The sequence below is a fragment of the Bidens hawaiensis genome, unplaced genomic scaffold, assembly GCF_021521415.1.
Source record: "Bidens hawaiensis isolate Kalapana, Puna unplaced genomic scaffold, B.hawaiensis_p1.1 tig00041096_1, whole genome shotgun sequence".
Lineage (NCBI taxonomy): Eukaryota > Viridiplantae > Streptophyta > Magnoliopsida > Asterales > Asteraceae > Bidens > Bidens hawaiensis.
This window is the reverse complement of record NW_027497260.1, coordinates 51141-71706: the sequence shown is the minus strand read 5'-3', so window position 1 is coordinate 71706 and position 20566 is coordinate 51141. Positions and strand designations below refer to the sequence as shown.

At 36.9% G+C, this 20566-nt stretch overlaps 1 protein-coding gene across 1 annotated transcript; it reads left to right on the top strand.

Moving 5' to 3' along the window:
* Positions 1–2348: 2348 nt before the first annotated feature.
* Positions 2349–6080, top strand: LOC143592609 (putative protein phosphatase 2C 6). The gene is made up of 4 exons (XM_077072493.1): positions 2349–3060; positions 3811–4137; positions 4726–4831; positions 5464–6080. Exons 1-4 carry the CDS (start codon positions 2428–2430, stop codon positions 5817–5819), a joined length of 1422 nt encoding a protein of 473 aa, XP_076928608.1. The 5' UTR covers positions 2349–2427; the 3' UTR covers positions 5820–6080.
* Positions 6081–20566: the final 14486 nt, after the last annotated feature.

Here is a 20566-nt window from a genome sequence, read left to right as displayed (position 1 = left end):
AAACACGACACATGTAATTAGGTGATATTTATATGTACGGATGACAACATATTGTAATCACACAACATTATAGTTGTGTAATATTATAATTGTCATATGAATGATTTCATAACATATGCATAAAATCACATAACCTTATAACTAATATATTGATATTTTATGCAATGTATACATCATAATTACACTACATGTATCACTAGTTATTAGTTTCTCGTTTTACAAGACATATTTTCTATATATATGCATATGCATAGAGCATGAAAAAATTACTTAATTTTAATCAAAATTGATGAAAATAAATTTATCTTAAAATATCTCATGATAAATGCTTTTACAGCTTTACCGTATTAAAGATTTAAACTTTTGTTATCTATTATTTTGTAACCTCTTTAATCTTAACAGTTAAAAAGTAAACTTTGATTAGTGGCTATAATCTATAATCTACTCCATACACTTCTCTTCAGTTTTTGCTTGATCATGTATGTTTGTAATTGTTAAAAAGTTAAATTTGATTCTTAATATTTTTTTCCAAACTAAATATATGAATTTTAATTTCTATAGAAATAAAATATTTATTTTAGCGTAATTTAATACTTTAAAAACAATCCAAAAACCCCTTATCATGTGTCTACGAATCTCATCATTTATTATTGCCCATAAAATAAAATAAAATAAAATAAATAAAGATATAGAATTGACTTCACAATAGATGATGCTTTAGGGGGGACATGGAAGGCTTTCTATTGGTCAATACAAAAGACAAAAATATATAAAGGAGATGACAATTAGGCTGAGGGGTGTGGGGGGCGCGAGAGGGGGCGTGAGTGGGGGCGCCATCCAATAATATTGTGACGTGTGGCAGAGAGAGAAACTTGATAAGATGGGTATTGGTAGTGGTGATAGCGCCCCGGGGCATGGTGTGGAGGGGCGCGAGAGGGGGCGCGAGCGGTTTTTTTTTTTTTTTTATAAATGTATTACCCAACGAATCCGGAATTTCTCAAAAACTCAATCGGAATCCGGTCAAAACCTCAACGAATCCGGTCTTCAAAAACTCAATCGGAATCCGGTCAAAACCGGAATTTCTCAACCCGGAATCCGGTCAAAACCATGGCACCTTCACTCTCTCTCCTCCTCCTCACCACCACCGTAACCTCCACCGGAATCCGGTCAAAACCATGGCACCTTCACTCTCTCTCCTCCTCCTCACCACCACCGTAACCTCCACCGGAATCCGGTCAAAACCATGGCACCTTCACTCTCTCTCCTCCTCCTCACCACCACCGTAACCTCCACCACCATCGGCGTCACCTACACTCGGTGGTTGAATTGAAGCTTTTCTGCACGAATATATATATATATATATATATATATATATATATATATATATATATATATATATATATATGCTGAAACATTCCCAAGACACCCAGCTTAAACCCCAACGGCTCTATTTTGCATCCCAAGACACCCCTCACGCTCAACCTGTCCCGCGAGCCTCCTGGCGCCAGCCTCGTTTTCCGCTCTCGCGCCCCTCTCGCGCCCCTCTAGCGCCCCGGTGGTGTGGCTCTCGCGCCCCGGGGCGCGAGCGAACTCCCTCTCGCGTCCTGACTAGCGCTCCGCACCCCTCAGCCTTAAATGTGTGGAGATGACTTATTATGCTTTCTCAGTTTTTTGTCTACTCAATTTCTTCTTCTTCATTTTAAAACAATATATATACTTTTTTATAATTTTTTCCCCCAATTTTTTTTTTTCACTTTCATGTTCTTCATCAATAATCAAGAAATGGATAATCACATTTAACTCAAAAAGATTCAACCTTTATTGTTTATATATAATTTTCTTGAAGAGTTTAATCAGATTAGAAGGTTGTGATGAACAGCAACAAGAACAAGTGTTCTGGATTATGTCAGTAGCAGTAAAGATTAGGTAAGCTGGAAACACTTTCACATGTTTGATGATTAATATTGATTATTATTATTATTTATTATTTATTATTTTTTTTAATTGGTTGTGATTTATTGCCTCAGATCCAGGGAACCCCAAAAGTTTATGAACAAAAAGGCTTCATCTTTTGTGGGTTTCCTTGTGATTTCCAACACTTTTTAACTTTCTTTTACTAGGTTCTTTAGTTCATTTCAATCTTTCTTGCATCTAGAGTTGTAAAGATTGATAAAAATTTGTGGGTGTTTCTTGAAACTTGATAAAGATTCATACCCACATAAAAAAATCATTTTTTGATGACTTTGGGTATTGGGTTCTTGTTTGTTTGCTAGATCTTGGTTTTTATGCCACCATTTGATGAATCTTGGGTTTGTTTATAGGCATGGGGTTATATGAATCTTGGATGAATTAGTCAAACAATGACAGTTCGTGTGACTTTTGAGGGGGTGGTTTGTAAATTTAGTTTTAATCAAGATAGTGATTTTGATGGAGGAGATGCATTCGGCGGTGATAGTGCCATCGAGTTTAGGTAATTCGGTCTGTAAAACCCTTGTTTTGAAGGAGACCCTTGGTTTTATTACTGGGATAGAACAAATTATGGCGGAAAAGATTAGTTTGGTTCAAGATTCTGTTAATAATCATGACTGCAATCATGTTCAAGATGATGGATTTCAAGAAAGTGAAGATGAGGTGATGTCGTTAGAGGGTGATCGCGTGTTCGATAACGCGATTGTGAGTGATTCGACCGGTTTGTGTGGTGAGGATTTGATAGCATTTGAGAGTGTAACGTCTGAGATGAGTGCGTTGGGTTCACACGATGGTGATAAGAGTGTTTGTGTGGGTGAGGTTTGTTTGGTCATTTCGGAGAAAGTGTCGGGTGGGGCGGCGGCGGTGGCGCGGAGTGTGTTTGAAGTTGATTGTGTGCCGTTGTGGGGATTTACTTCTATTTGTGGAAGGAGGCCCGAGATGGAAGATGCGGTTGCAACCGTGCCAAGATTCTTGAAGGTTCCTGTTCAGATGTTGACCGGTGACCGCGGTGTTGTTGACCGGATGACCAAAAGTTTGAGCCATTTGACCACCCATTTCTTTGGAATCTATGATGGTCATGGTGGTTCTCAGGTATCTATCTGTTTCTGTTTCTAATGCATTTGAAATATGAGTGTGAATGGTGCGGTTTGACTTTTTAAGGTCAGACCTCTTACGTTTTCAGCTTTGAAATTGTTATAAATTTTCATGTATTTTATGGAAAGTCAGTAACAAGGTCAAATGGTTTTAATTATATCATTTATGACATTGTTGATTTGTAACAAAATAAGCACCAACATTTAGATTGAGAAGTCAAAATCTGACCTCAAAAGTCAACATTTTTGTTTATCTAATTAAAGCAAACTGAGAAAGAGTTACTAATACACGAGATGGGTCAGCTACAATGATGTTTTTCAAGATTTTCTCTTGAATTTAGGCTGCTGTTAATCTGTTAAATACTTAAATGTTATGTTTGAACTCGATTAGTCTTTGTTTTTTGGTTTGGCTTTGAGGTCAAAGTGATTACTTTTCAAATTTATATCTGGATATAAGTCTTCATATTCTTTTATAAAATTCATTAACAAAGTTGAAGTCTTTTGAAGTGTATTAAAACAAAAACATGAATTTGTTTGCATTTTTAAGAAAATCATTAACCAATATTTTGAACAAGAAGTCAACTGTAGGACCTCAAAAGGTCAAATCACATCTCTTTTGTTCCGACAATACCAAAATCAAACGTGGGGTCTTATGACATTTGATGTTTTTCAACATTTTCACATGATTTTAGTTAAACAAGTCTTCATTTTCATACGTATATAATAATACTATGAATGTTATGTTCAGGTTGCAAATTACTGTAGTACCCGTGTTCATACTGCTTTGCAAGAGGAACTAGTGCCTCTGATTGCGAGCTACGGTGGTGATGAAAGTGGTGTTAATAATAACTGTCAAGAGATGTGGAGAAAAGCATTTTTTAACTGTTTCCTTAAGGTTGATGAGGAGATTGGAGGAAAAAAAGGGAATGGTGAACCCATCGCTCCTGAAACCGTGGGGTCCACTGCTGTCGTCGCGTTAATATGTTCCTCGCATATTATAGTTTCAAATTGTGGCGATTCGAGGGCGGTTTTATGCAGAGGGAAAGAAGCTATGGCACTCTCTGTAGATCATAAAGTAAGATAAAATTAAAAACATCTTTGGTTATGCTCCAACTCGTGAAAGTTTCGACTTTCGTAGTGTTTGGTCAAACAAGCAGTTTTAACTTTTAATATGCAGTCCCAAACACGCTTATCATATATACCCTTAAAAAGTTGAAAATTTTCATGTATACCAAGCTTTAATTAATTTTGCATAATGACCATTCTACCCTTTTCGGTTATATTTGTTTAAACCCTAATTTTCATTTGGATTTTGGTCAACAATGACGATAAGCAAGATGGTCATATATGAAATGTTCAAGTTTTTGCAAAAAATGGGAAAATTTTTTTTTTGAAGCTACAGTTACTATATGAAATTTGAAAGTTTTAGAATAATAAGGGTAAAATGGTCAATTATTAAATTGCTTTTAACGAATTGGGTATATTTGATATTTGTAACTACTTTGTACGGACATATACGATATTTTTAGTTTTGTATGGGTATATATGATATTTTCCAAGTTTATAGGGGTATATATGAAATTAACCTTTGTTTTTATGCTACATTCTTAATTTGTATATGCTAATATCTAAGTGTTTAATGTGTTGATTTATATTGAAATAGCCAAACCGAGAAGATGAATACGCAAGAATTGAAGCAGCTGGAGGCAAGGTTATACAATGGAATGGGCATCGTGTTTTCGGTGTTCTTGCAATGTCAAGATCTATTGGTATGTGTTTGTTATGCTCTTTACAGTAGTGTTGACTTTGAGTCAAATGTCTAAAATGGGTTGGTCGGGCATGCTGTGGGTAACTGGCCAAAATGGGTTCGCGTTTTTAGTACAAAAACGATTGGGTTGATCTTTAAACCTTTTTTCTTTTTTTTTTTTGTCTATTTTTGTATTTAATAAATATGAAATGGCTTATGCGTTGAATACGGCTACAAAAACTATATTACATGAATCGAATGATCGCGTGGTTGTATGAAGTTGAAATATATTTTTGGTTACTTTAAACCTGCTTTCTTTTTTTAAAGCTAAATGCTGTGTATTTTAAAACATAGGCCAAGTTTGCTCATTATTTTTAGTCCAATTTTTAAGAAAGATTAAACATTCCCCTACAGTATTATATTAAATTCTGAACAAGTTAATTAGAATGTATGCCCTCAAGAACCCGCCGGGTAACTTCCAACCGGTCTCCTTTTCTGCTAAAATCTCTTTGACCCGTTTGATAGAAATCATAACCCAAATCAACCCATCTATAACAAAACAAGTCAAAACCGCAACCTCTCCATAAAAGTAGTATTTTCTATTTATATGAAAAAAAAAGCAAGAACATTTCCAAATAATATTGTTTCCTACAGGAGATAGATATTTGAAACCATGGATCATCCCAGATCCCGAGGTAACATTCATCCCCCGAGCCAAAGAAGACGAATGCCTGATTCTTGCAAGTGACGGTTTATGGGACGTGATGAGTAACAAGGAAGCATGTGAAATTGCACGAAAACAAATACTGTTATGGCACAAGAAAAACGGTTCAAACAACCTCCCACTTGAACGGGGTCAAGGGATCGACCCCGCAGCCCAAGCGGCTGCAGAAAGCCTCTCGAACCGTGCTCTTCAAAAGGGAAGTAAAGATAACATTACGGTTATTATTATAGACTTGAAAGCACAAAGAAAGTTCAAGACAAAAACAGCCACAACATCATCATTGTGAAACTCAAATTCATAAGTGTACAATGTTATTGTTTAGTACTCAAAATTAAAACACAAGTGAAGTGCCCATTTGTTTTTCATGTGGGCTGACAATATGTCTTGTCTGTCTGTTGATGTAAATGTTTTTTTAGATGTTTTGGTAGTAAGATTAGGGGTTCCTTGATGTGTTCTGTTATTGTTCCTCCAAGTTTCAAAGGCTTTGTGGGGTATTGTAACTTCTATTAAAATAAGAATTGTAGCATCTAATGTGTTTTAAGAACCACCATAGATAGTGTACCTGTTGACTCATTCAGTCATTTGTGTGTTATGTAATTTTAAACAAGTTATATATTACAATATTTATATTTATTTTATTTTCTTTTAATTATTTGTAATTAAAGAAAAGACTAGCCACATTTTAGAGCATGATTGACATGTAAATTTTTGTGATACTTTATAGCTTGGCCCTCAATTTTTTTTTCTATTTTTGGTTGCCCTTAGGCATAAACCTAATATTTGTTATTGGAAAAGTGATTGGACTCTCTTATATAAATGCTAACCAATGAGATCAATTAATTGGTTAAACTTTGCTACGATCATGTGAAAGGTGAAAAAAAAAGTGATTTCATGTCATGCCATCACTACATAAACATAGGGCGTTAGTGCGAACCATTTTCTAATACAGAACTTAAAGAATGAAAGATAATATGGACGTTGTGATCGGTCATCAATAAAAAAAAAGACGAAACATTAAAAATACTCTTTGCCCTCATCTTATCGTGTTATCCTGCTCACGCCCGTCTTACATTGGGGGGATATTCCCATCGTTGCACCCGACTTGGCCGTGGGTGGAGGGAAAGCCAACCCAGTGAGGGCAAAGGCACCCCTCAACTTTAACTAACTAGTATAAAAAGAAAATTTTTATTTTTCAAAAATAAGTAAGGCTCCATTAAATTTTTTATAAGAGGCACCCATAAAAGTGCACAAATCGGATTTTTCAAATACCCGGTTCCATACAGGTATGTGTAACACCCCGGCTAAAGCGGAAACACCTGAGTGTGACGTACAGATGGCTCAAACACACGTGACACTATTAGGTGACCATAATAACATTAATTCATTTCAAAGCATCATGTAACACAAGTTCAAACGAAATAATACAAAATCCAAATCAAAATCACAATTATAATAATAGTTTGTCTATTTGAATAACCTAGAAACTAAATGTCTTCCAATACTTCATCCTCTAATCACGGTACCTGTAACATACGTATAAAATACGATCAACTATAAATATAGCTGGTGAGATTTCTGCAGTTTGATATACTACGTAAAAACCATGCAATTCCATGCACTCGTAAAATGCGCAAGCAAGGGTTCTTTACACTCGATGCAATGTACCTGAGTGTAAAGAACAAACGAAGGTCCTTTCCGGTTGGGGCTACCAACGTACTCGGATATGAGGTCCATTTTCCACTCGATACAATTGGACCTGAGTGCAAAGGGGGGCGTATGATCATACTTATTGAGACAACCACTGGAATTCCACGTATATAACAAATACGCACGCAAGCACACAAGTCCATGATATGAATTGTAGTTTGTAAGCAAAGTTGTAAATCTTGAAGTTTGATAATAAATACATATGCCACCAAAAACATGAAAGCGTTTAAAAAGGGGTTGTGAAAACTCACCTTAGAAGTTGAAGCGAAAGACTAAGAATAAACGAAAGCGTCAAAGATACCCGAGTAAACGATCCAACCGAACTATAATAAGAATAAATACGAGCTTCAACGACTATACTAACGATGTTATGAGGGTTAAATATTGCGTAAAATTGTTTAAGAATTAATTGATATTTTTATTGGTATTGTTACTAATTTAAAGCCTTTGAATATAATAATATTATTGCAACGAAAGTTCGGTTAATATTATAATATAAATGATTTAACTAAAAGGTACGAAATTTATAAGTTTGAAAGGCTTGAATTTATGTTTACCAATCAAAATTATATTTAATAGTTTAACGAAATGATTTTTAACTAATTATAGTTATCGTTTAATATTAACAACGATTTTTAATTTACGATTCACGAAAAGGAAAATTTAGTTTTTAAGTGTAAAATGGTGAAATATATTTTATATTTAATTTATGTAATTTTTATTATATTTAAAAATGTTTTTATGATTTTTTTATGATTAAAATTAATTAATAAAAGATAATCAAATTAATAAAACTAAAACAAAAAAATGAGGGTCTGACCCGGGTTTCAAACCCGGGTCCATCCGTTACAAAAATAATAAAAATAATAGCAGTTTTTAAAAAGAAAAGGATGCTTGACCCGGGTTTCTAACCCGTTTCTAACTCGGGTCTGATGTTTACAAGACAAAGAACTTAACCAGTGGACCAGCTATGATATTCAGGTAATACATGAAACTTTTATTTATATATTAAACCCAGACTTCATCTTCTTCATTTGGAAACCCTGGGTTTCCAATTTCAGAATTCGTTCCATGTATGATGAAATAAACATGGGGGTTTTGTTTGTCGTGTCAAAAACATTAATAATAATATCAATTACCTATTGACGATGTGTTGTGACCGAGAACCACTTCGCCAGAAAATGGAACTTCAAACCTTAAAAATTATTATTAGTTTAGAGTTTGAGAGTGAGAGAGAGGTGTGAGCGAGTTTAGTCGTATGTTAGGGTCCTATTTATAGTTGTAGTTGGAGGGTGTTAGCGTTGAACAAGTATAACACGTTTTGGCCAAAAATCCGGTGATGGTTACGAGTTTCGTTTGACGTTTTGGCGCCATTAATAAGTTGAATATATTTAAGTATTATCCTCAAGTTCGTTACGCTAAACGATCTGGTTAAGGGACAATTTTTAGGGGCTAGATTGCGAGATTTCCGGCGCCGGAAACCCGGCCACCAGAATTACAAGGATCAGGGACGGTGGGTGGGGAAGGAATTACTAAATTAATATATTTTAAATTTTATATTTACAGTTTAGTCCCTGAAGTTTCCTTTAATATTAAAACAAAGATAAGTTAATATTGCACTTTGAACCTTGGTCTTTTAATTGACTATAAACTTGATTAAAACTATATATAACTTGAGTTATTTATATATTATACCCGATGACTAGTGAATCGATTAAATTTAATGAACTTTGAATCACGGCTTTTCGTTATTTAAACAAATTGAATAGGAACAAAATAATAATAAACTTTAACTTGTTGGGAATGCTCTATTAATAATCATCAATGAATAAAGTACATAAGAACGACCCAATGGGTCGGGTTACGAATTCAAATACAAATACAAAAAAAATCGACGAATGTCACAGCATTCCCTACTTTTGAAAATTTCTTCCCGAAGTTAAGTAGAAGAATCCCTATCAAAAAGATGGGGATACTTAGTTAGCATCTGGTCTTCCCGCTCCCAAGTAAATTCAGCGCCACGCTTGGATTCCCAACGAACCTTTACCAAAGGTATATGGCTACGTTTGGTTTTCTTTGTCCTTGCGGTCCATAATTTCCACCGGTTTCTCAACAATGTGCATAGATTCATCGATGCGCACTTCGTCAAGTGATATGTGGAGATTTCCTTCGGCCAAACACTTCTTCAAATTAGAAACATGAAATTTCGGGTGAACATTCGAGAGTTCTTGCGGAAGTTCAAGAGTATAGGCCACACTACCAACACGATCGAGAATTTTGAAAGGTCCAACATATCGAGGAGATAGTTTACCTTTCTTACCGAAACGAACAACTCCTTCCAAAGGGATACCTTGAGAAGAAAACGATCACCAACATTGAACTCGAGGGGTCGTCGACAGTTATCTGCGTAGCTCTTTTGGCGACTACGAGCAGCAAGGAGATTCTGTTGAATTTGAGTGATTCGATCACTAGTCTCCTGGACAAGTTCGGGACCGGTGACTTGGGTTTCACCAACCTCACTCCAACAAATAGGAGAATGAAACTTACGACCATAAAGTGCTTCGAATGGAGCCATACCGATACTTATATGAAAACTGTTATTGTAAGAAAACTCAATCAAATAAAGATGAGATCCCAGTTTCCACCAAAATCCAAAACACATGACCTAAGCATATCCTCAAGCGTTTGAATCGTTCACTCGGATTGCCCATCGGTTTGAGGGTGATAGGCGGTGCTAAGGTCCGATATGAACGCAAAGGTACACAATGACGACAAACGATACGTTGAACATAGATCCGAGCGAGTTGATCAACCGAGAATTTTTCGTTGATAGGAATAAAGTGAGCAGACTTAGTCAAACGGTCGACAATAACCCAAATACCGTCGTGGCAGTTTCGAGTGGTTGGGAGTTTGAACACGAAATCCATGGTTAAATCTTCCTATTTCCAAATCGGGATGTGCGGTTGCACAAGTAAACTGGATGGTCGCTGATGCTCGGCTTAACTTTTGCGCAAGGCACTTTGTGACGTACAACGCAATGTCTTTCTTCATACTGGGCCACTAGAATGTAGACCGTAATTCGAAATACATCTTATCCGCACCAGGATGAATGGAATATCGAGACTTATGAGCTTCATCCATGATGAATGTACGAAGATCGCCACGATTGGGAACCCACAAAAGATTAAGGTAATACAGCAAACCATCACGTTTAGTTTCGAGTTGATGCTCAGCGCCACAGGGCATTTCGTCGTACATATTACCCTCAGTGACAGAGACATGCTGGGCTTCATAGATACGAAGGTGGAGATCGGTTTGAACGGTCACACTATGGAGCAAAATCAACTTCACATGAGACTTTCGACTAAGGGCGTCGGCTTCAACATTCGCTTTACCAGGGTGATAGCGAATTTCACAGTCGTAATCGCTAAGTAATTCGACCCATCGTCGTTGCCACATGTTCAGATCTTTTTGGTCGAAAATGTGTTGAAGACTCTTGTGGTCGGTGAATACCACACACTTTGTGCCATAAAGGTAATGTCTCCAAATTTTCAACGCAAAAACAACAGCACCGAGCTCGAGATCATGCGTCGTGTAATTCCTTTCATGAACCTTAAGTTGTCTTGAAGCGTAAGCGATGACTTTACCTCGTTGCATAAGGACACAACCGAGGCCTTGGTTGGAAGCATCGCAATAGACAACAAAGTCTTCATTGCCCTCGGGGAGAGCAAGGATTGGCGCATCACAAAGCAAACGTTTTAGAGTTTGTAATGCTTCATCTTTCTTTGGTCCCCACTCATAAGGTTTATCCTTGTGATTTAACGCGGTTAGGGGCAAACTGATCTTCAAAAATTAAGGATGAAGCGACGATAATAACCCGCAAGACCAACTAACTTCGGTGGGAAAGGTTGGAGTTTTCCAATTCTAAATGGTTTTAACTTTAGCTGGGTCAACATGAGTACCCTTGTCATTACTATGTGCCCTAAGAATGAAATTTCATTTAACGAGAATTCACACTTTAAGAACTTCACGTAAAGCTGTTCCTTCCTCAAAAGATCAAGGATGGAGTGAAGGCTTTTCGCATGCTCGGCTTTAGACTTGGATTAAATGAGACATCAATAAAGAAAATCACGAATTTATCTAAATAAGGCCTGCAAACGTGGTTCATGAGGTCCATGAATACCGCGAGTGCATTGATTAACCCAAACGGCATAACCCTAAACTCGTAATGTCCATATCGAGCCCGAAAGGCGGTCTTGGGTACATCATCTTCATGCACGCGTAGTTGATGATAACCCAAGCGAAGATCAATCTTGGAAAAGCAAGACGCTCATTGAAGTTGATCAAAGAGATCGTCGATGCGGGGCAAGGGGTAACGATTCTTGACCGTAAGCTTGTTGAGGTCGCGGTAGTCGATACACATACGAAGGAACCGTCTTTCTTCTTGACAAACAAAACAGTTGCTCCCCATGGAGACAAACAAAACGATGCGGGGCAAGGCGGATGAACCCTTTTTCTGAAAGTTCTTGGAGCTGGTTGGAAAATTCTTGCATCTCGGAGGGTGCAAGATGGTAGGGAGCCTTTTCAATTGAAGTTGAACCAGGCATGAGATCGATACGGAATTCAACTTCTCGAACGGGAGGAAGACTAGAAACGTCATCGGGAAACACTTCGGGATACACACAAACAACCGGAATGTCTTCAATCTTTTGCTCTTTCTTTTCCACAAATTGAGCCACGAATGCTACATACTTCTTGCGTAAGTACGTTTGGGCTTGAGAGCAAGTTATGAGGTTAAGACTCGAAGGAGAAGGCTTTTCACCAAGAACATGAAGGGTTTTTGCCATCGGCTAGCGAAATACGAATGAACTTCTCGAAACAAACGACTTCGGCACGATGAAAAGATAACCAGCCCATGGCTACTATGATGTCGAAACTTCCCAATCGCATCGGGATGAGGTCGATTGAGAACGTGTTGCCATTAAGATTCATCTTGCAACTTCGAATAACGGAATCGATTGATAAGGATTTACCATTCACTACTTCAACAGTGTACGAGCTCTTAATTTTTGACCGAGGTTTAGCAAGCAACGATTCAAATTTAAGAGACTCAAAACTCATATCGGCACCAGTATCAAATAAAATGGATGTAAAGTGGTCGTCTATGAGAAACATACCTTCACCACATCGCCGTTTTGTTGCGCTTGTTGGGAATTCATCATGAAAGCACGCCCGCGATTGTCTTGAGGAGCTGCAACGGCTTGAGCGGTTTGGCCCTCTTGGGGTGCAGGTGCTTGAATTGCTGGAAGGCTGGGCTTGAGCTTGATTAGCCAACAATAGAGGAACTTGTGGCTGGATAGCTTGGTAGGCTAGGAGCTGAAATTGTGGAGCAGGAGCCAAATGAAGCAGGTTCACATTTGCGAGTCATGGACATGCGTTGCGGAAATGGCCAAGTTCACCACAATTATAACAAGCCCGAATTTGGTTAACAGGACATACGGCACGGGTCAAGGATTCGGTTGAGTAGCCCATAGGGGAGCCGCTATGGTGGTTTCACGACAAGTGGTACCAAAATATCCTAAACGGTGACAACTGTTACATTGACGGCAAGCGAAATTAGCTAGGTGGTGTCAAAGGCAAGTGTTGCAAAGAGGATGAGGTCCATTATAAGGTTTCTTGAAAGGTGGTGTAGCATTGGTTTGGGGTTGAGGTGCGGATTGTTGAGTTAACGCGTAGTTCTTGCGCTTTCTTTCTGGTGATGGGTGGAAGAGTAAACGGGTTTGGATGATCCGGGTTTGGATGACGGCAGCAGGTTTATCAGCTGGTTTCTTGGATGATTTCAATGTCAAAGTCCTGGCTTTGACATGATTGTCGATTAATGTTGCGGCCAGATTAATTGCGTCGCCAAGTTCTTTAGGCGAACTATTGAAAACACTGTCTTGGATTTGTCTCGGTAGTCCCCTAATGCACTTTTCGATGGCACGCGAATCAGGGGTAACGAGCTGCGGTACCAACTCGCTAAACGGGAGGTGTAATCCGAGTGCTTACCACCCTCTTGCTTAAGGTTCCAAAACTCCGTCTCTAAATTCATGAGCTCATTTGGAGGACAAAACTGTCGGGTCATGAGATCCTTCAATTCATTCCATCGCAAGGCCATGGCAGCTTCAGCACCGCGGGTCGACTTTTCCTTGACCCACCATGTAAGAGCACCTTTCTCGAAAACACAGGTAGCTAATCGAGTTCGCTTATCATCAGGACACTCAATGTGGAGAAACACGCTCTCCATCTTTTCATACCACTGAAGTAGGGCAGTGGCACCTTGAGTTCCGTCAAAAGTGGTAGGTTTGTCATCAGTAAAGTTCTTATAGGTCACAACGGGAGCTGAAGGCATGGGAGGAGCAGGGTTAGCGTTAGCCATGATGTTTTAGTGCATCTGGGTCATGATATTTGGTAGGACCGCAGTCAATTGTTTGGTGATCTGAGTAGTCATCTTGCGGTTGGAAGTTCCAGATGAACGGCGCTTCGGGTGTCGGGAAGACATTCTTCGAACGAGGTGACGAAAATCATGAGACTCGGAATAGTGCATGATATATAATGAAAAAAATATTTGAGTAAAGTTTGCTAAACTATGAAAATCATGATAATAATAAGCGTTGTGAGGAACTTAGAGTTTTCATGAACCAACATGGACTCTCATGTTCCAACACAAAACTCGAAATTTCAAAAATAAATCAAACCAAAATCTGGGTATTCGCTTATCACCAAGACTTGACAGATTTTCGATTAAAACACATTGTAAAACATTGAGGGTCGGAGTCACACGTCGCATGAACCACCATGACTTGTATGACGTCCTAAGGAGTGCAACCATATCCTTATCGCAAAGGGGACATGGTCACGTTTGAAAACGTAAATTTGTGATTCGTATCGCGTTTAGTGTGGTATGATTTGGCCTAATAAGTTTCATGCCCTTCCCGAACTCTCCAAGTAAGCAACCAGGTCCCGCGGCTGATTGGGATATATGCGCATTTCTTATCCTTAGGTTTCATGAACCTTGGTGTCAAGAGTTCGGGAAACAAGCACGCCCCCCTTCCAGTTACTACATACCCGCCACATAGAACCAACTTTATGAGGAAAATTATCGGAAAACCCAAACAAAACTTGTTTGTAAATCTATGAAAAAGAACTTTTGAAAATTTTTATTTTTAGGCCTAAGCTTGAACTTGTGTGTGCTTGTGTACATGAGGCGTAAACGAATTTAGCAGTATAGTAATAGTAAGTGCATTCAAACAATCAAATATAGGCCCACATAATTTTTTCTAATCATGCAACCTAAACAATTAAACAATTAAGCTATAGCTACCTAGAACACTACGTCTAATGCCCTATCTTATAGCCACGACTTTGATACCAATCTATAACACCCCGGCTAAAGCGGAAACACCTGAGTGTGACGTACAGATTGCTCTAACACACGTGACACTATTAGGTGACCATAATAACATTAATTTATTTTGAAGCATCATGTAACACAAGTTCAAATAAAATAATACAAAATCTAAATCAAAATCACAAGCATAATAATAGTTTGTTTATTTGAATAACCTAGAAACTAAATGTCTTCCAATACTTCATCGTCTAATCACGGTACCTGTAATATATGTATAAAATACGGTCAGCTATAAATATAGCTTGTGAGATTTCTACAGTTTGATATACTACGTAAAAACCATGCAATTCCATAAAATCGTTAAATGCGTAAGAGAGGGTTCTTTACACTCGATGCAATGTACCTGCATGTAAAGAACAAACGAAGGTCCTTTCCGGTTGGGGCTACCAACGTACTCGGATATGAGGTCCCTTTTCCACTCGATACAATTGGACCTGAGTGCAAAGGGAGGCGTATGATCACACTTATTGAGACAACTACTTGAATTCCACGTATATAACAAATAAGCATGCACGCACACAAGTCCATGATATGAATTGTAGTTTGTAAGAAAAGTTGTAAATCTTGAAGTTTGATAATAAATACATATGCCACCAAAAATATGAAAACGTTTAAAAAGGGGTTGTGACAACCCACCGTAGAAGTTGAAGCGAAAGACTAAGAATAAACGAAAGCGTCAAAGATACCCGAGTAAACGATCCAACCGAACTTTAATAAGAATAAATACGAGCTTCAGCGACTATACTAACGATGTTATTATGTAACATCCGTATTACGAGATTACTAAATAAAAGAAAATTATTGTTTCGTGTGAGTCGCTCGTTTAAATGGGTGCGTGTTTATATTTGATAAGGATTAGGAATGGTGAAGAAAGTGGGCGGTGGGGTCCATAGCTCTCTATATAAGGCCATCCCCCCCCCCCATCCCTTCACCATTTCTTCCCACAACACACACACACTCCTTAGAACACACACATACTCTCTCTCAAGACCCGAATTCGATTCCGGGCTAAAGTAAGGAAGATCTTGGTGATCAAGTGTCTTCAAACAACAAGAATCACGTCCAGATCCTTGAGTTGTCCAGATCTGAACCAAACCCGAAGCCAAAGGTGAGTTTTAGCCAACAAGGTTAAGTTTTGTGGTTGAGTTCGACATGCAAATCGATATCTTAGTAGATCGGGTTGTAGGATGTAAGAAAAACATAAACTTGGTGAGTCTTAGCCTCATGAGTATGAAATAGGACAAAAAGGTGATGCTTGGACCTCAATAAACACAGGTATACAAAGTTGGTACGACCCAAAACCCATAAAAAGGTAAAACCGGGTCCAAAGGAGGAAATAAGGAGAAAAATGGCTTTAAAATGGTAAAAGCGAAGAAAAAGGTAATTTCGCATCGCACAGCCATGCGAAGCGAAAAAGGTTGTTTCGCATCGCACAGCCATGCGAAGCGAAAAAGGTTGTTTAGCATCGCATGACCATGAGAAGCGAAAAAGTTCCATGCGAAGCGAAATTCCCATGCGAAATTTCATGAAACTAATTTTCTGATGCGTTTTTGTCAACCCCAGCCAGCCCCTAGACCCCACTACCAGGGACGTTAGTTGAGGGTTCGTAAACTTAAATGTAGGAAGTAGTGGTAATAGATAATTGACACGTGTAATGTATTGTACAGTTAGCCGTACACAACTAAAGAGGGGCGTTACCATTAACGGCGAGAGAAACCGACTCCAGGTGAGTTTCTAGCCCCATTTATGTGTTATGTTTTGGGGCTGTGTGCATACTCAATGTGATTAGTTAATATACTTACCTTAAGTGGTAAGTGTATGCCGTATGAATGTTTATAAATATACCTAATTAGTGTAGAAAGAGTTAAACGTATGTGTGAAGAGGTATTTGAGAACAGATATAGCTAATGAAAGAAAGGTATGTACGATATGTGTAGTGTATGAATGGTATGTATGATATGTAGAGCTGAAGAATAAAGGGTTTCCTACCCTAATAATATAGGCGAATAATTAAGGGTTGCCTACCCTAATAATATAGGCGAAGAATAAAGGGTTGCCTACCCTAATAATATAGGCGAAGAATTAAGGGTTGCCTACCCTAATAATATAGGCGAAGAATGAAGGGTTGCATACCCTAATAATATATGCGAAGGTTATAGAGCGAAAGGCTCTTTAAAAACGTAGGAAGGTTATGTATGTATAAAATAATGAAGGTAAGTAAAAGTAGGAATGTATGGAAGTAAGAATGTAAAGAATGAGAATGAAATGTATGTACCTGCTTAACTAGAACTCACTCAGCGTAGCTGACTTTTAGTATGCACGCAGGCAAATAGGTTGAGGCAGCTGGCTTGAAGAGGGACACATGGCATGAGCTAAAGAGACGGGTATCTATGAAGAAGCGTCATGACTATTTTATGTTATGTCTATGAATGGATAATTTGTATGTTAAGACAAGATTCGATGTTTTGTAATGTAATGCATGAAGTTTTTAATTATTCCGTAAAAGTTTTAATTAACTCTGATTTTAGAACTGTGTTTATGAGTAAATCCAACGCCAAGGTAGGGTTTCCGGGATCGGGGCCTTACATATTGGGGTTAAATATTGCGTAAAATTGTTTAAGAATTAATTGATATTTTTATTGGTATTGTTACTAATTTAAAGCCTTTGAATATAATAATATTATTGCAACGAAAGTTCGGTTAATATTATAATATAAATGATTTAACCAAAAGGTACGAAATTTATAAGTTTGAAAGGCTTGAATTTATGTTTACCAATCGAAATTATATTTAATAGTTTAACGAAATGATTTTTAACTAATTATAGTTATCGTTTAATATTAACAACGATTTTTAATTTACGATTAACGAAAACGAAAATTTAGTTTTTAAGTGTAAAATGGTGAAATATATTTTATATTTAATTTATGTAATTTTTATTATATTTAAAAAGGTTTTTATGAATTTATTATGATTTTTTAAATGATTAAAATTAGTTAATAAAAGATAATCAAATTAATAAAACTTATATAAAAAAGTGAGGGTCTGACCCGGGTCCTTGTGTTACAAGGACAAAGTTTTAACCAGTTGCTTCAGAGTGGAGAGTTGTGAAAGTTATGATTTTAATTCCTTATATATATTACAAGAATCCAAGTTATGTTATTTATTAATAATAAAAATAATAGCAGCTTTTATCAAGAAAAGGATGCTTTACAAGAAGAAGAAGTTAACCAGTAGACCAGTTATGATATTCAGTTAATACATTAAACTTTTATTTATATATTAAACCTAGATTTCATCTTCTTCATTTGGAACCCTAGGTTTCCAATTGCAGAATTCGTTCCATGTATGATGAAATAAACATAGGGGTTTTGTTTGCCGTGTCAAAAACATTAATAATAATATCAATTACCTATTGACGATGTGTTGTGAATGAGAACCACTTCGCTGGAAAATGGAACTTTAAACCTTAAAATTATTATTAGTTAGAGAGTTGAGAGTGAGAGAGAGGTGTGAGCGAGTTTAGTCGTATGTTAGGGTCCTATTTATAGTTGTAGTTGGAGCGTGTTAGCGTTGAACGAGTATAACATGTTTTGGCCGAAAATCCGGTGATGGTTACGGGTTTCGTTTGACGTTTTAGCGTTGAATATATTTAAGTATTATCCTCAAGTTCGTTACGCTAAACGATCTGGTCAAGAGACGATTTTTAGGGGATGGATTGTGAGATTTCCGGCGCCGGAAACCCTGCCACCGGAATTACGAGGATCAGGGACCGTGGGTGGGGAAAGAATTACTAAATTAATGTATTTTAAATTTTATATTTACAGTTTGGTCCCTAAAGTTTCCTTTAATATTAAAACAAAGATAAGTTAATATTGCACTTTGAACATTGGACTTTTGAATGACTATAAACTTGATTAAAACTATATATAACTTGAGTTATTTATATATTATACCCGATGGCTAGTGAATCGATTAAATTTAATGATCTTTGAATCGTGGATTTTCGTTATTTAAACAAATTGGATAGGAACGAAATAATAATAAACTTTAACTTGTCAGGAATGCTCTATTAATAATCATCAATGAATAAAAATACATAAGAACGACCCAACAGGTCGGGTTACGAATTCAAATACAAATAAAAAAAAATCGACGAATGTCACAGTATGACCAGGTGTTAGAAAATCAAGTATTGGCAATACCCATGTCGGGTTTGGGTCCGGGTATTGCCTCTAAAAATCATACCCTATGTATCTGGTTCGGGTCGGGTATAGAACCGGGTATTTTCTAAAACCGGGTATTTGAATACCCTATTTCCGGGTATTGAAAAAAACCCTATTTTTGGGGTTTTTTCGGTTATAGTTGGATATTTTAAGGGGTTGCACTTTTTAGGTGTATTTTTCAGGTATTTTTCTGAGTAATTTCGGGTATAGATCAGGTATTTTTTTGAGTAATTTGAGTATAAATCGGGTATTTGAAAAACCCGGTTTCGAGTATTGGAAAAACCGGTTCCGGTTTTCGGGTATAGATCGGGTATGTGAAAAACCCGGTTTCGGGTATTAGAAAAACCGGTTTCGGTTTTCGGGTATTACCAGGTACAAATCGGGTCTTGTTCGGGTACAGGTTTTGGTACCGAAATGCATACCTTATCCGTACCCAACGGGTAGGGTTGGGAAGGGCGCAGATACGAGTATTAAATACCCATGTATTAAAAAAACCAGTTCCGGGTTTTTTTTAATCCATTTTTCAAATTCAGGTTTTTTTTCACCTCTAACCACCCACAATACACCTCACAACCACATTGTCCAAATTTTCAAGCCTTTAGAGCATTCTCATCCTATCCCTAAATTTTTGTAAGGGAAGTTTATAAATTATAGAGATTGAGAGAGAAAATGTAGTGATTTTTTATAAATTTGGAAAAAATATAGTGATATTTTGTAAGTTATAGAGTGGAAAGAGAAAACTGTAAGACTAAACGGTGCGGTCCATGATTTGCCGCTGGAGAAGATTACGTGGCTTCCGGTGTCGGCAGTGTTCACTGCCTCACTCATATCGGCGTCGCCAGCGGTGAAAATTTGTTGGGAGGATTCACCGATGAATATGCCACTTTGTTTGACAATTTCCAAAAAGAAAAAAACTTTAATTTATTGAATATAATCGCTTCACAACATTAAAATATTTTAAAACATATGGAGGTATAAGGAGAATGATGGAGAATATTTTAGGTGTTTTTTTTTTCTTCCATTGGGCTTGAACCTTGTAAAATAAAAGAAGTTGGCTTTTACCGTTTGAGACAAATGGGCTTGAACCCTTTTAGTGATATGTTAATTTTATTTATTAGTTGTAAATCAATATTTTTTTACGTTTATTAGTTTAGCATGATTTTTTTTTTGAAACTGAATTTAGCATGTAGTTTTATTTAAATGGTAATATTTCTATTTCAATAACTAAATGGTATATATATATATATATATATATATATATATATATATATTATTTCATTAAGTTTCTATTTCAATAACTAAATTAGTTTAGCATGAATTTTCTTGTTTTTTTTGGAACTGAATTTAGCATGTAGTTTTATTTAAATGGTAATGTTTTTAGTAATTTAGTTATAAATGTAGTTTTATTTATATTTAATTCTTAATTCTAGTTATATATATAATTTTATTTGGAAATGAGGGAAGTGGTTAATTGGTAAAATGGTGACTATTTCCATGGTATTATAGAAGAGAGTGAAGTAGAGTGAGGTATGACATGGCGCTGAAGTGGCATGTAAATTAAGAAGCAAAATGGCATGTATACCTCATAGTCTAATTATAAAAGTATAACAAATATTATTTAATTAAACAAAATAGAGAAATGTGGTGTTT

Bases quoted from the DNA above. Each gene is read 5' to 3' on its own strand.
- LOC143592609 (XM_077072493.1), top strand. From the start codon at position 2,428: ATGGAGGAGATGCATTCGGCGGTGATAGTGCCATCGAGTTTAGGTAAT. The intron at 3,061-3,810 runs GTATCTATCTGT...TGTTATGTTCAG, and splicing joins ATGGTCATGGTGGTTCTCAG to GTTGCAAATTACTGTAGTAC. The intron at 4,832-5,463 runs GTATGTGTTTGT...TGTTTCCTACAG, and splicing joins TGCAATGTCAAGATCTATTG to GAGATAGATATTTGAAACCA.